Raw genomic sequence first — 16,488 nt, 5'->3', positions numbered from 1 at the left:
CCTGACACTTGGTTTTGACTCAGGTCATGATCTCAGGGTCCTAGGATGGAGCCCCACATCAGGCAGGGAGTCTGCTTGAGATTCTTGCTATCTCTCCCTTTGCCCCTCCCACTTGTGCTCTAATAAATAAATCTTAAAAAAAAAAAAAAAGGTTATATGGAAGGATGGTGGTGATGGTTGCACTATAATGTGAATGTATTCAACACAACTGAAATGTACATTTTAAAATGGTTAAGTGGTAGGCAGCCTGGGTGGCTCAGCGGTTTAGCGCTGCCTTCGGCCCAGGGCCTGATCCTGGAGACCCAGGATCGAGTCCCACGTCGGGCTTCCTGCATGGAACCTGCTTCTCCCTCTGCCTGTGTCTCTGCCTCTCTCTCTCGCTGTCTCTCATGAATAAATAAATAAAATCTTGGAAAAATAGGGGATCCCTGGGTGATTCAGCGGTTTAGCACCTGCCTTTGGCCCAGGGCGTGATCCTGGAGTCCTAGGATTGAGTCCCGCGTCAGGCTCCCGGCGGAGAGCCTGCTTCTCCCTCTGCCTGTGTCTCTGCCTCTCTCTCTCTCTCTCTCTGTCTATCATGAATAAATAAATTAAATAAATTAATCTTAAAAAAAAAAAAGAAAATCTTGAAAAAATAAAATAATATAAAATAAAATAGTTAAGTGGTAAATTCTGTATTTTAACATAGTAAAATAGGGATCCCTGGGTGGCGCAGCGGTTTAGTGCCTGCCTTTGGCCCAGGGCACGATCCTGGAGACCCGGGATCGAATCCCACGTCGGGCTCCCAGTGCATGGAGCCTGCTTCTCCCTCTGCCTGTGTTTCTGCCTCTCTCTGCCTCTCTCTGTGACTATCATAAATAAATAAAAAAAAAAAAAAAAAAAAAAAAAAAAAAAAAATTTAACATAGTAAAATAAAGAAAAACTGAGTTTAAAAATCCATTTAAAAACCCTTTACCAAAAAAAAAAAAACTTTTCCCTACTCTAAATCATAGAACTACTCAATTCTATATTATCCCATTTGTTTCAAAGTTTCATTAAAAATACACGTATTTAACTCTGAGATCCATCTGCAATGTCATATATGAGATTGTGATTTTATTTTTTCCCAAAAAATTAGCTATTCCAGGAATAATTATTAACTACTATATTATTTCTCTACTGTTTCAAATGCCATCTTTTTAAAAAATATTTTATTTATTTATTCATGAGAGACACATAGAGAGAGAGAGGCAGAGACACAGGCAGAGGAAGAAGCAGGCTCCAAGCAGGAAGCCCAATGTGAGATTCGATCCCAGGACTTCAGGATCACGCCCTGAGCCAAACGCAGATGCTCAACCGCTGAGCCACCCCGGCGTTCCTCAAATGCCACCTTGATCATTAGGTAAATATATATATCCATTTGAATTTGTACCTGAGTTTTCTATTCTGTGTCATATATTTATCTAGTATAAGTTCCATGTTATTATAACTATTATGAATTTTCCTTATATTTTAATATCTGGCAGTCCAATTTTTTTTTTTTTTTTTAAGTAATCTCTAACCCAATGTGGGGCTTGGACTCACAACCTGGAAATTAAGAGTTGCATGCTCTACCAACAGAGCCAGCCAGGCACCCCACCTGGAAGTCTGGACAATTAAAATATAAGGACAGTCTCCCTTATAGTATTCTTTTTTCAAAATTTATTGGTGTTGAAACTAACACTATATGTTAACTGTACTGGAATTAATTTTAAAATAAACAAGGGGCACCTTGGGTGGCTCAGCTGGTTAAGCATCCGACTCTTGATCTTAGCTCAGGTCTTCAATACAGGGTTGTAAGTTCAAGTCTCATGTTGGGCTCCATGCTGGGTATAGAGCCTAATCAATCAATCAAAGATCACTGATCATAGGAAAAAAAATTTTTTTTTATTGTTTTGCAGTCCTCACCCAACAATCCCTATTCAATTCTAAATGTAAGTAACTCCATTATATCTATAAATTGATTTTGCATCCCCATTTAAAGGATGAGAAACTGGAACTGAGTGGGGTAAATGCTCTACTCAATAAAATTCACTTGGTCCAAAGGTTCTGGAACTAGAGAACAGATTTTCTAATTCCTAAATCAGTGCTGTCTTCACTAAAACTGCTTCTGAAATTGTAATATGTATATGAATCACCTGGGACTCTTGTGAAATGTAGATTCTGATTCAGTAGTTTTGGAGTGAGGCCCAAATTCAGCATTTCTAATAAGCACCTAAGGGATGGCTGATGCTGCAGTCTGATGACTCTGAGAAGCAAGAGCATTCTATTTTTGATCCATATAGTTCTGATGGGGGTGCTATCTATTGGTTGTTATGTCTTGGGTGCCCCTGGTTTTAAGAAACTCACTGAAAAGAAAACTTCTCTTGGCTTGGGCTGCCTTGTACCCACCAAATCTAGTTGCTCTTTCATAAGGATATTAGAGCTGTTGCTTTGTTCCTGAAGTCCACAACTGTGTAATTTGTCACGAGAGGATCCACAAAGCTGATCATGTGGTGCTGGCACATTCTCTGCTCTTGGGCAGTAACCTTGTTCGTGATGATGTCCAGGCCTTCATAAACCTAGGGAGGGGAAAGAAAATTAGCATGAGAAAGTAAGTCACCTGCCTCCATAAAACGCAAACTTCATAAGTAGCAATGGTGATCTGTTCCTCCCTCTAGCCAAACACGGGACTGACCCAAAGCACCAGAATAGATGTGTTTCTAAGCACATGTGTTGAGAGAATAGCAGACCTACAAACACCCAAGATAAAGGAAGCAAAAGAAAACAGAACACTGGCTTTCTTATCAAACAGTGGCTATTAGCTTAGACTTAAAGATAAAAAGTGTATGTAAATCAATGGTCAAGTAAGAACTAATTCCGCAGGATTAACTGGACGTTCTTTAGGTTCTGTAAGCATTTAAAAATGGGCAGGTTGTTTTATTTATTTTACTTATCACAAGTCTCCAGAAAGGTAACATTTGCATTGCTCATAGTTCTACTTCAAATGCTTAGATATTTCTTGGATTTAAATGGCTCTGAAAGATTTTTAGAATCTTGGCTCCATTTGTAGAGAAGTGGCCTATTTACAAAGATACATATAAAACACACACAGACACACTTTGAAGTCAGAACCCCTAATACTGCTGTACTCTAATGGAAACATTGTGATCTAACCAAATTACTGCTTCAGGGGGTCAGCACATACAGTCTAAATACTCAAAGGCAATATCCTGTCTGTAAGCTCTTGATCTGCCAATTCAACTAAAAAGTTCAAATGTACTTTTTCTAAATGCAAGGTCTCAGATGGAGAACAGATCTGAAAATACTAGTTTGAAAATAGGGATGAATGCTTTGAGATTAAATGTTCTCTCTGTAATCACTGATTCTACAGGGAGCATTGAATGAACAAATAATAAGTTCCATAGAGCCCACAAAGATGTTAAAAGCATTTTTTATCTCACATTTCCCTTTACTTACATGGGTGTCGATTAAGTACAGTACAGTATAATGGTTTAGGAGGAAGGACGCTGGCGCCAGGCTGCCTCAGATCAATTCCTAGCTCTGCCACTTACCAGTTATTTGTACTTGTGGAGTAGTCAGTTACTAACCTCTCTCTGCCTCAATCCCTCATCAGTAAAATGAGGATAACAGTATCTATCTCATGGGGTTGTTGTGTGGATTAAGTGAGTTAATACACGTAAAAGCACTTCGTTTTTCCCTAACACTTTGTATATGATATACAGGGTCATTATATTACTACCTATATTACAACCACTACTACTACTATCACAATGCAAGAGAAATGGGAAGTAAGTTTAGTGTCACTAGCACTCTGAAGCTTCTGTGCTCTTAACTACTGAGGTTGTTTACCCAACAAGGATATACGCTATCTTCAAGGAACAAAAAAAATGTTAATTAGTAACCCCCCCCCCCCCCCCCGCACAGAAGAAATATAAAGAGCCATAGGAAAGAACCAGCTCTGTCTTTAATTCACAACAGACATCCATTCTTACACCTGAATACTGATGGAATCTTAAATCATCGGGTGTGCTTTTCTGTGTATCTTGAACAAGATGGCCTTCTGACATCAGAAGGTGCCACAGCATATACTATACACAGCAGTCTTCTGCATGAATTAAGAAAACTATAGGAGGGACAGGAGTTAATAACTCTGTGTTCTGTGTTCTTCTCCCTCTTCCCCACAAACTTTAGAAAACTATAGGAGGGACAGGAGTTAATAACTCTGTGTTCTGTGTTCTTCTCCCTCTTCCCCACAACCCTGTAAATGGATTCTCATTTTTAACACTGAGATTAATGTTAAGGAAAGGCATAGTTGTACATGCACAATTATCACCCCCACCTCCAAAAAAGCCAAAATGTAAACATATATAGATAAATTTTCATCCTGAGTCCTGCCTTTATGTGTATGTTCTAGAACTCCTTTTTTAAAAAAAAATTTTAAGCTTTTATTTATTTATTTATTTATTTATTTATTTATTTATTTAAAGATTTTATTTATTTATTCATGAGACACACAGAGAGAGAGGCAGAGACACAGGCAGAGGTAGAAGCAGGCTCCATGCAGGGAGCCTGATGTGGGACTCGATCCTGGGACTCCAGGGTCACGAACTGGTCCAAAGGCAGGCATTCAACTGCTGAGCCACCCAGGCGTCCCTGTTCTAGAACTCCTTAAAATGGTAAGTTTATTTTATTTATTTTTTATTTTTATTTTTTGTTTAAACAAAAACATCAACAAATACTAAAGGCAACCCCAGAACGAGGCTCACCTTATTTATTAAAGGAAGTGGTCTGTTGTACTGTTTATGGTATATATAAATGTCAACAAATATCAGAAAGAAACGAGTATTAGTGATTTAAGGAAAGTAGATGTCTTGCTTATAGAGTTAACAAACTAAAAACTGTAAATCACACAAAAGTACATCTTGGTTACCAGTGTAAATTGTCATCTTTGAGTGATTTGTCAACTTTTCATTTCCTGTACCACTAGATTAAAAGAAACTGGGCATAAAGACATAGGTGATACTAACTGGATATCTGATGATAAAAGGATTATTTTTAGGTATCAGTTTTATGGTTATGTTTTTTTAAAAAAAAGGAGTCCTTAACTTTGAGGTATACAACATATTGAGGTACAAATGAATGAAAGTATACCTTTTTTAAAAAAAGAAATTAGAGCTGATCCAAAGTTACATCTATAACAACGTTGCTTCAGTCTTCCATTCTAATATGACTTCTTTCAACAATTACAGTTGAGCTTACAAATAACTGTGTAACTTGTGACCACAGCTACTGTGTATTTTTTCATTTTACCCATGAATAAATTTTTAACAAGCAAGAAGGCAAGGGTAGATGAAGGGCATATGTAAAGTACATCTATATGTGCATTGCATGAGAGAAAGAATGATGCTGAAAAGATATTTGTTAATAATGACATGAGAATTATGATCACTGGGGCACCTGGCTGGTTCAGCTAATTGAGTGACCGACTCTGAATTTTGGCTCAGGTCATCATGATCTCAGGGTCCTGGGATCGAGCCCTGCTTTGGGTTCTGGACTCTGTAGGGATTCTGCTTGAGGGTTTTTTAAAATTTTATTTTTTACATTTTTTAAAAGATTTTACTTATTATTTGAGAGAAAGCACGAGCAGGGGGAGGGGCAGAGGGAGAAGCAGGCTCACCACTGAGCAAGGAACCCAATGTGGCTCAATCCAAGGACCCTGGGATGATGACCTGAGCTAAAGGCAGACACTTAGCCAACTGAGCCACCCCAGTGCCCCTCTGCTTGAGGATTCTATCCTTCCCTCTTCCTTTGCCCCTCCCCTGCTTGCACATACTCTCTCTCGCTCTCACATAAATAAATAAATAAATTTAAAAAAAATTTTAAGTTTATTTGCTGCTTTTAACAACAGGAAAAAAAAAAGTATATCATGACTGGGATCTGGGTTCCAGTAACAGGGTAGGAGGGGCAGACTAATAACTGAAACAAGATTGGCCAAGTGTTCTTAACTGCTGAAGGGAGGTGAGACACACAGCAGTTCAACTGGTATTCACTCTACTTTTTTATATGTTGGAAAATTTCCCTAACAAAAAGTTTCTTTTAAAAAATGTGGATGCAGGCACCTGATCAGGTCACAATCTGAGCCCTCTCCCTTTGTCTGCTGTCCCTCCTGCTGTGCTCTGTCAAATAAATGAATAAAATCTTTAAAAAATAATAACAATAGTAATAATAAATAATAATAAAAAAATGGGTACAGAATTTCAGTTTGGGCTGAAAAAGTTCTGAAGATGGAGGGTGATGAAGTTTGCAGAACAATATGAATATGCTTAACATATGGCAAAACAGTAAATTTTATGTCATGTATATTTTACAATAACAAAAAACTTGGATGACAGATTTTTTGGTAGAATGACAAACCAGTGAATATTAGCAATGAAGTGAAATTTTCAAAAATTTGAAATTTTCAATTCTTTTAAATATGTACCTAGAAGTGGAATTGCTAGATCATACCATAACTTTTAAAATTATTGAGAAGACTGGTAATGTTCTATTTCTTGAACTGAGTTTTGGTTACACAGGGATTTTCACTTTTTTGATAACTTACTGAATTGTACAGTTATGAATTATGCATTTTTAAAGATTTTATTTTTAAGTAATCTCTACACCCAACATGGGGCTTGAACCTATATTTCCAAGATCGAGAGCTGTACCCTCCACCAACTGAACCAGCAAGAAGCCCCAAGAATTATGCATTTTAAGACATATATTATTTACCAATTAAAATCATACCACCCAGCCAAAAAGCAAAAACACAACACATTTTACACATTTGTACTAAGGATAAATATCTAATCAAATTTAGAAACCAATCAATTTTGTAAATGTCACATTTGGCCCATACAGATATTTATATTATAAATCCCACAACTGTGCTTATTTTATTACCTGCCCAGAAAACATCATCCTACCAGAGTAAGTTAGGTTTGTAGCTGATTGCCTTATATTTCACCTATTTTCCAGCTTCAATTATAGTTGCAGTGAGACTCTACCTATAGAATAGACAGCCCTGGGTGCTAGGAAGAACTTAAAGGATCTGTTACCTTCCAAAGGCAGCAGGTCACTCTGTTCCATTTCCTATTCTCCTAGAGGACACCTATGATCTGTGGACATAGAAATGACTGGATAAAATGCTTCTCTCTGTACAATTCAGATTTTGTCAATATTAAGGGAGTTCTGGTCTCTTTGTGAGGTCTGATAACTGAAATACTCTGAAAAATTACAAGTTTAACCTACTTAGCCAATTATCAACATAATTGACTGATCTTAGCAAACATTTATTGAGAGTCTACTATGTGCCAGGTATTCTGCAAGATGTTAGGGCATGCAAAGATTTAAAAAGGGTCCCTGTCCTCAAGGAGTCCAGGCTAGCAAGAGATACAGATACAAATAACTATACTACAAAGAGATAAACAGTATAAAACTTTCTGAGACATTAAAGTTTGACTGTAACCATCTTCTATAAATCTCATAAGCACTAACCATTTAATGAATGTTCTAGGTATTTATCTGTACTAGAAGGAAATATGCTTCTGTCTCACTTCTAATCAGAGTTTATTTCCAGATTGAAAATGTCTTGGGAAAAGGCCACAAAACTAAAATAACCCGAACTCTCCAAACCAACAAAGCTAAAGTGCCCAGAGGCGCTAATGAAGGTGAGTAAAATTTACAGCAGAGACCTAGAGGAAAACCAGCAGAATCGAGAGGTGTGTTATCAACTGAAAGTAAATTGTCCCCTAGGGGACATTTGGCAATGTCTAGAAATATTTTTGGCTGTCACAACTGCGGGAGTGGACGTGCTGCTGTTATCTAGTGGGTAGGTCAGGGATGCTGCTAAACATACTACAATGCAAGGACAACTCCCCCCTCTCCCCATACACACACACAACAAAAAAATTATCCAGCTCAAAAATGTCAATAATCCTGAGGATAAACCCTGATCCAAAGAAATTTTACCTTGGAGAAACTCCCCAAAATCTTTAAGTGTACTGCTAAAGATCCTACTCATTTAAGTCTCCATCCCTTTAGTCTGTTATTCTGTAGGGTAGTCCTACTGAGTATGTTCATCAGCAAGATCCTGAGCACTAGGCAGATCATGGAGCTCTGAGTGCAGATTGATTCCCCAACAGTGCTGTCTACAAGCATGAGGAAAAGCTGCCCCCCCTCCCTTGTTTGTTTTTCTTTCCTTCTTTCTTTGGACTTCATTTCCTTCCTAATCCAAATTAGATCCTGAAGTCCTTCAATCACTTTCTTGCCTCTATGGATTGCATATGCTTTGAAAACCACAATCATGGATTATGAATCAGTACAATCACCCTACCTTCTCTGCTGGCTGCCCCTGTACTGCTCCATGGATACCACTCTCTGAGATCACTAATGAACCCTGGCTGCCAAATCAACACTTTTCTACTAAACTTTCAAAACACATGATGGAAAAAGCAACAATCTGATACTACTAGTCTCTCTCCATAATCCATTCTCCTTTGGAGTTTCAATGGCAGCAATCTCTCCCACTTTTCTTCCAATCTCACTGGCCCTTCCTCAGTTTCCTTACTGAAGCCAACCCCTGATCTGTTAGCAATATCTTTCATGGTAACAATATTGAGAAATGGCTGTCTTTAGGGCATCTACCTGTCATTCCTATACTATGAACTGTCTGACACTCATGGCTTCTATAACCATTTTTGTGCTAACTCCTAAAATCCATATCTGCAATCTAGTTCTCTCTTGATGCCAGACCTGTATATTTAACTGCCTAGTGGACATTTTCATCATCAATGAGAGGCATATAATATAGTGAAGTTGTTAACAGTAAGGACTCTGGAGCCAGGTTGCCTGGATTTAAGTCCTGGCTCCACTATTACTGGCTATGTAACCTTGGACAAGTTATTTAACCTCTCTGTGCCTCAGATTTCTTACTTATAAAGTGAGGATAATCTTAAAGCTAACCTCAAAAGGTTATGGTTAGAATTAAATAATTAATATGAGCAAAGCATATGGAATAGGGCCTGCCTTTTGGAAGCAGTCAATAAATGTTAGCTATCATCCTTAGCAGCAGCAGCAACATCACCCCAGACACCTGTAACCTGATATATCCAAAACTGAACTCCTTATTGTCCCAGTCATACTTGAGTGAACCATGAGATAATCAAACCAAAACCCTCGAAGTGATCCTAGTACCTCTGTATCCATCTCTCTCCCCACATTTCCAATCTCTCACTTTTATCCAAACTAGTTCCTAAAATGCTCACTATCATCACACCAATTGAAGGCTTTATGACTTCCCAACCAGACTGCTCATTCCATCGGGTTCCTCACTGATCTTTCTATCCTCACAGTATAAGTCCTCCAATTTATGTCCACACCCAGGCAGCTCAGCAGGCTCCCTGCATGGAGGCTGCTTCTCCCTCTGCCTCTGTCTCTGCCTCTCTCTCTCTCTCTCTCTCTCATGAATAAATAAAATCTTAAAAAATTTCACACCCTATGAAATTATGTTGGCTTCCACTTTAACAATGAGGGAATGAAAACTTAGACATGTTAGGTAACCTGACCAAAGTCACACAGCAAGTTAGCAGCAGAGGCAAACTTTGAATCCACATCTTCTGACTTCGTATTGTTCTCTTCCCACCATGTTGCTAATCTCTGTTCTATACACATTAGCTCTGTGACTTTGGGGAAGTGAGCTTTCTTTCCTGGAACCTCAAGTTCCTCATTCCCAACATCCTCTTTAATTCTAACAGTCCAAACTTCAGAAAAAAAGACTTTTGGCATGGAAGCTAAAAGGAAAAAAAAATTTTAAAGGATGTTGACACACACCAGAAAGTTGATTTTCCTTTCTGATTAAAGGAGTTTGGATTTGATTATTCAACTGAAGAGAAAGGACAGAGTAGGGAAAAGGTCAACCTCTTGCCTAACTTTTCTTTCTTAATAAAAAGATGACTTTTTAAAAATTTTACACTTTATTAAGAAAGAATGAGCAAGCTACAGGAACATTGTATCAGGCAACTACTCCTTTTAGCTTTGTTTGGCAGACGTTCAACTGCAGGCATACTGACTAAATCAGATAGACTAAGATGCTCAGAAAGTGGGAGAAAGTCGGTCTGGTGAGAGGAGTGCTTTGGAATTTGCAGTGCAGATCATGACTTTTCTTCTTCCAATGGCTATCTGTATATAAGAAAAAAAGGTGGGTGGGGGGAACACCTGGCTGGCTTAGTCAATGGAGCATGGGACTCTTGATCCCAAGGTTGTAAGTTCGAGTCCCATGTAGGGTGTAGAGATTACTTAAAAATTAAATCTTAAAAAAAAAAAAAAAAAAAAGGGAAAGGGACTAGAATCTTAATATAAAGCCATGCTTCTCAAACTAAGAGGCGCATACATAGTAAGTATGCATTCCTGGAGAGCATCAATCTAACTAAATGGTAAAAAGAATTTGAAACATTTTTATATCTAAATAAATACAGACAGGGGATCCCTGGGTGGCTCAGCGGTTTCCCGCCTGCCTTTGGCCCAGGGCGCGATCCTGGAGTCCCGGGATCGAGTCCTGAGTCGGACTCCCAGCATGGAGCCTGCTTCTCCCTCTCCTCTGCCTGTGTCTCTGCCTCTCTCTCTCTTTCTCTATGTCTATCATAAATAAATAAAAATAAATTAAAATAAATAAATAAATAAATACAGACAGACAGATCAGGGTAGAGAATGCAAAACTGGCACATAATGGGGCAGCCAGGGTGGCTCAGCGGTTTAGCACTGCCTTCATCCCAGGGCCTGATCCTGGAGACCCGGGAACGAGGCCCATGTCCGGCTCCCTTCATGGAGCTTGCTTCTGCCTCTGCCTGTGTCTCTGCCTCTCTCTTTCTCTCTCCCTCTCTGTGTCTCTTATTAATAAATGAATAAAATCTTTTTAAAAAATGGCACATAACTTTTAAGTTAAAGCCTGAGAAACTCTGCAATGGAGAGCCTCTGCAGTGGCTGCTTAGAGGTCCACCTGTAAACTCTGGGGAAGCATGGATTTAAGGAAATTCAGAGATCATCCACCTAGTCCAATCACCTGAAATTTTATACTTGAGAATATGGAGGCTCAGAAAGCTTCCCTAGACATATAACTGACTGGCAGTAGAGATACAACTAAAGCCTGGATACTCTGCTTATAGCACAAGCTGTTTCTGCTGTCTCTTACCAGTAGAATTTTTATCCCCATTTGACTCTGATCTGTTTGCTTGCTTGAAGTAATAAACTCTTATTAAGGTGAAATTAAATTCCAGAAACCGAGGAGAAGACTGCTTCCATTCAGTGAACCCCCTCATGGTTCTGAAAAGTAAATGATAAGAATACTAAAAATAACTAAAAAGACAATGCCATGTGACTATAATGCTGGGACAGAAACAAGGGCTCTTTTAAGAAAATAAAATTATTAATAAAGTTCCTCTCATGGCCACTTTTATAGCCTCAATATTGGCCCACTTTTGAGGGTTTCAATAACATTTTACTTAAGATCCTTATGATAGGGGATCCCTGGGTGGCGCAGCGGTTTGGCGCCTGCCTTTGGCCCAGGGCGCGATCTTGGAGACCCGGGATCGAATCCCACATCGGGCTCCCGGTGCATGGAGCCTGCTTCTCCCTCTGCCTATGTCTCTGCCTCTCTCTCTCTCTCTCTCTCTCTGTGACTATCATAAATAAATAAAAAATAGAAAAAAAAGATCCTTATGATAGAGTATATATTATTTGGAGGTCTATGTCTAAGTTAGGGAGAGGCAATAAAGTATAATGGAGCTATGCCTGGGTTCAAATTCTGGCTTTACTATCCAACTTCATTTTGCAGTTAATTAAGTATTTAATTTTTCGTTGTGTCTCGTTTTCTAATCTATAAAATGGGGATGATAATAGCACCTACACTCCTCACTGGGTTATTCTGAAGATTAGAGTTAATATAGGTGAAATATTTAGAAGAGTAGCAGGCAAACTGTAAGCACTATATAAGGCTTGGTATTACCTATATTTAACTGGTGGTAGTTAAACAAGACTTTCCTTGGTTCTTCTAGGTGAGACCCCTTGCTAGGGTTTGAAAGAAGAGAACCACAAAATGCCAGAACTAAAAGGAGCTTTAGACACTGTGACAGACAGACACCATATGACCCACAGAGCCTATCTGGACCTTAATAGAAAAAAGCTGCCCATCCCTGATCTAATCTAATCAGTTCCCCTCCCTAATATACCCAAAGAGGAAACTAAAGCCCAGAGAGGACAGTACCTTGTCCCAGGTTATAGATACAGTGAGTTAGTGGCAAAGCTAGGACTAAAACCCAGTTTTCCCAGTAAATAAAACTGTCTACCAGGCTCAAGAGGCTAAATGAAGACCTCAGAATAAGACTGTAAATTATGAAGAATATCAGCACCTGAAAAGTTAGGCAAATCATCTAATTCTAATCAATAGACACTTACCAAATACTATAAATCTGTTTTTTTCATGCTCTCCAGGTGACTGGAATGTGCACTTGAGAGTGAGAACCAATGTTGTAAGTATTGTGTGAGGCACTAGCAAGATGTAAACCCCAGAAAAGGAGAGTAAAGTTGCTGATTGGGTAGCTGGGTAGCTACCAGCCTGGACAATGCAGAATCCCATACTTCAGCTGCAGTTACATTATGTATAGGGGACTGCAAGGGAAGAGCAACAGACACAGCAAAGGCAAAGAGGCCTTGGGTATACCTTCATTTACGCTAGAGCATCAACATTTTTTACACACATCTGTAAGTTCCAATAGTTCAATAAATTATAAATCTATTATATCATTCTCATCATTTTTTTTTTTACATTCTCATCTTTTAAAGCAAGTTCTACACCCAACGTGAGGCTCAAAGTCACAACCCAAGATCAAGAGTCACAGGCTTTACCAACTGAGACAGCCAGACACCGCTATAGCATTCTCTAAAAGAATATTAAATTTTTATACTCCTAAAACGTATATAAGAATATACAAATTTAAAACATTTATATTGGGACACCTGGATGGCTTGGTGGTTTAGTGTCTCAGAGTGTGATCCCTCTGACTCAGAGTGTGATCCCGGTGAGGGAATCTAGTCCATCTCGCTCCCTGTGGGGAGCCTGTTTCTCCCTCATTCTGTGACTCTGCCTCTTTCTGTGTTCCTATCATGAATAAATAAATAAAAATCTTCAAAAAAAATATAACATTTATATGACAAAAAAAGTCATATAAATCAAAAGACAGATGACCAACTGAAAAAATACTTCCAACACATGAGACTGCACCAAGGATTAAAACTTACAATACAGGGATCCCTGGGTGGCGCAGCGGTTTAGCACCTGCCGTTGGCCCAGGGCGCGATCCTGGAGACCCGGGAAAGAATCCCACCTCGGGCTCCTGGTGCATGGAGCCTGCTTCTCCCTCTGCCTGTGTCTCTGCCTCTCTCTCTCTGTGACTATCATAAAAAAAAAAAAAAAAAAAAAACTTACAATACATAAAACCTCTTAGAAATCAATAAACACAAAATGAAAAATTAAAAGGAGTATATAGGGGACACCTGGGTGGCTCAGCGGTTTAGTGCCTGCCTTTGGCCCAGGGCATGATCCTGGAGTCCCAGGATCAAGTCCCACATCGGGCTCCCTGCATGGAGCCTGCTTCTCTCCCTGCCTAGGTGTCTGCCTCTCTCATGAATAAATAAATAAAATCTTAAAAAAAAAAAAAAAAGAAAAGGATTATATAGAAGTAGACACAACACAGGACATTCAAAAAAGAAAAACACAAATAGCTAATGCACCCTTGAAAAGACAACCTAAGAAATGAAATTAAGATGAAATTCACTTCTCATTTACCAAACTGACAACAACAAAAAGATAGGTAATACATAGAATTGCAAGAGTGAAGGAAAACAGACTTACCACTGGTACAAACTTTCTTGAAAGCAGTCTGGCAATACATATCAAAATGTAATGTGCAGGGGCACCTTGGGTAGCTCAGTTGGTTAAGCATCTGACTTTGGCTCTGGTCCTGGGATAGAGCCCTTGTGGGGCTCCCTGCTCAGTGGGGAGTCTACTTGTCTCTTTTGCCCCTCCCCCTGTTTGTGTGCTCTCTTGCACTCTTCCTCAAATAAAATCTTTAAAAAAATAAAAATGAGCACAGGACTTAAATAGGTATTTCTCCAAAGATATACAAATGGCCACTAGGAAAACGTAAATCAAAACTCTAAAACCATACCATACCATTTTTACACCTACTAGGATGGCTATATTAAGGAAACAAAAACAAAAAAAAAGGAAAATGATAAACATTGGAGAAGAGGTAAAGAAATTGGTACCCTTATATATCACTGGTAAGAATGTAAAATAGGGGGCACCTGGGTGGCTCAGTAGTTGAATGTCTGCCTTCGGCTAAGGTCGGGATTCTGAGGTCCTAGGATAGAGTCCCACATTAGGCTCCCCACAGGGAGCCTGCTTCTCCCTCTGCTTGTGTCTCTGCCCCTCTCTCTCTGTCTCTCATGAATAAATAAATAAAATCTTTTAAAAAAGAAAGAATGTAAAATAGTATAGCCATTGTGTAAAAACAGTTTGGCAATTCCCTAAAAAGTTAGACACAGAATTATCATATGACCCAACAATTCTACTCCTATATATGCCCAAAATAAATGAAAACAGATAAACAAGTAGATGTACATGTTCAGAGCAACACTATTTATAACAGCCTAAGGTTCTAATGCCCATCAACAGATGGGACAAATTGTGATCTATACATACAATGGAAAATTACTCAACCATAAAAAGAAATAAAGTACCAATACATGCCTACAATAAATGTGAGAGAAGCCAGACACAAAGGTCACAAATTATATGATTCCATTTATATGAAATATCCAGAATAGGTACAATCCCTAGAGACAGAAAGCAAACTAGTGGTTGCCAGGGGCTTGGGATGGGGGGGGGGGGGGGCGGAGAATGGGGGGAATGAGGGGAATGAAGGAGTAAATGCTTAGAGAAATGCAGAATAAATGCTTAATGGGGATAGGGTTTTCTTTTGGGGTAGTGGAAATATTTTGGAACTAGAAAGAGGTAGTGGTTGTACCACCATGAACATACTAAATGCCACTGAATCACTTCGCCTTTTTTTTTTTTTTTTAAAGATTGTATTTATTCATTTGAGAGCGAGACAGAGTATAAGCAGGGGGTGCCGCAGGGTGGGTGGGTGGAGGGGAAGCAGGCTACCCCCTGAGCAGGGCCCCAATGCAGGGCTCCACACGACCCCGGGATCATGACCTGAGCTGAAGGCAGACACTTAACCAACTGAGCCATTCAGGTGCTCCTGGATTGTTCTACTTTAAAGATTTTAAGTAATCTCTACACCCAACATGGGGCTCAAACTAATAACCTTGAAATCAGCAGTCGCATGCACTACTGATCAAGCCAACCAGATACTCCTGAATCCTTCACCTTAAAATGGCCGATGCTGGAGCACCTGGGGGCTCACTCAGTTAAGCATCTGCCTTCAACTCAGGTCATGATCCTAGCATCCTGGAATTGAGCCCCTCATCAGGCTCCCTGCTCAGCTTGGAGTCTGCTTCTCCCTCTCCCTCGCTCTCTCTCAAATAAATAAATGAATCTTTATAAAAATAAAGTGGCTGATGTTATGTGAATTTCATCTCAGTAGGAAAAACAATATAAAATAAGTATAACCTCTAATAATCTTAGAAAATTGGAAGAAGGGAGAAAAAAAGGTGCTATGTGCATCTTTTTTATCCAGTGTTTCCATCCTACGAATTTAACTTTTTTTTTTTTTTAAGGCAGGGAGATTTCTTTTCTTTCTTTCTTTTTTTTTTTTTAAAGATTTTATTTATTCATGAGACACACACAAAGAGAGGCAGAGACACAGGCAAAGGGAGAAACAGGCTCCATGCAGGGAGCACAACATGGGACTCAATCCTGGGACTCCAGGATCACGCTCTGAGCCAAAGGCAGAGGCTCAACCACTGAGCAACCCAGGTGTCCCCCTAGGCATTTATCCTGGAGAGAGAATCACACAGTTCAAATAGATGTATGTGTGAAGATGTTCATCTCAGCATCATTTATTATAGCAAAAAACAACCCTCTAAATGTCCTTCAGTAGAAATCTAGCTAATTACGATATGCCTATAAAATAGACTACACAGGGATTAAAAACAACAAAGCAGAAAGTTGGAGAGCTTACACTATCCAATTCTAAGACTTATTATAAAGCCACAGTAATCAAGACAATGCAATATTGGCAAAAGACTAGACACAGATCAATGGAACAAAATGTAGCCCAGAAATAGACCTGCACAAACATAAACTAGCTTTTGACAAAAGTACGAATGCAATTTAATGGAGAAAGGATAGCCTCTCTAAAACAGTGTTGGCATAACTGGACATCTATATCTCATACCTTATACAAA

At 39.1% G+C, this 16,488-nt stretch overlaps 1 protein-coding gene across 6 annotated transcripts in view; it reads right to left on the bottom strand.

The window, feature by feature from the left end:
- Positions 1–16,488, bottom strand: part of TRIT1 (tRNA isopentenyltransferase 1) — a 57,821-nt gene that overhangs the window by 17,012 nt on the left and 24,321 nt on the right. For 5 of the 6 annotated variants that reach the window (XR_007402398.1, XM_025419800.3, XM_025419799.3 and 2 more), the window contains one exon: positions 2,439–2,579. Coding sequence is in view for 5 of the 6 variants with exons in the window: in XM_025419800.3 (XP_025275585.1) it covers positions 2,439–2,579 (141 nt within the window). In the remaining variant the exon portion in view is untranslated. Of the gene's footprint in view, positions 1–2,438; positions 2,580–11,248; positions 11,380–16,488 lie in introns of all 6 variants that reach the window. The other variant, XM_025419801.3, reaches the window with a different exon arrangement.

Source organism: Canis lupus, chromosome 15, assembly GCF_003254725.2.
Source record: "Canis lupus dingo isolate Sandy chromosome 15, ASM325472v2, whole genome shotgun sequence".
NCBI lineage: Eukaryota > Metazoa > Chordata > Mammalia > Carnivora > Canidae > Canis > Canis lupus.
Note: the sequence above shows the minus strand (reverse complement) of the source record. Positions and strands in the feature narration are given on the sequence as shown.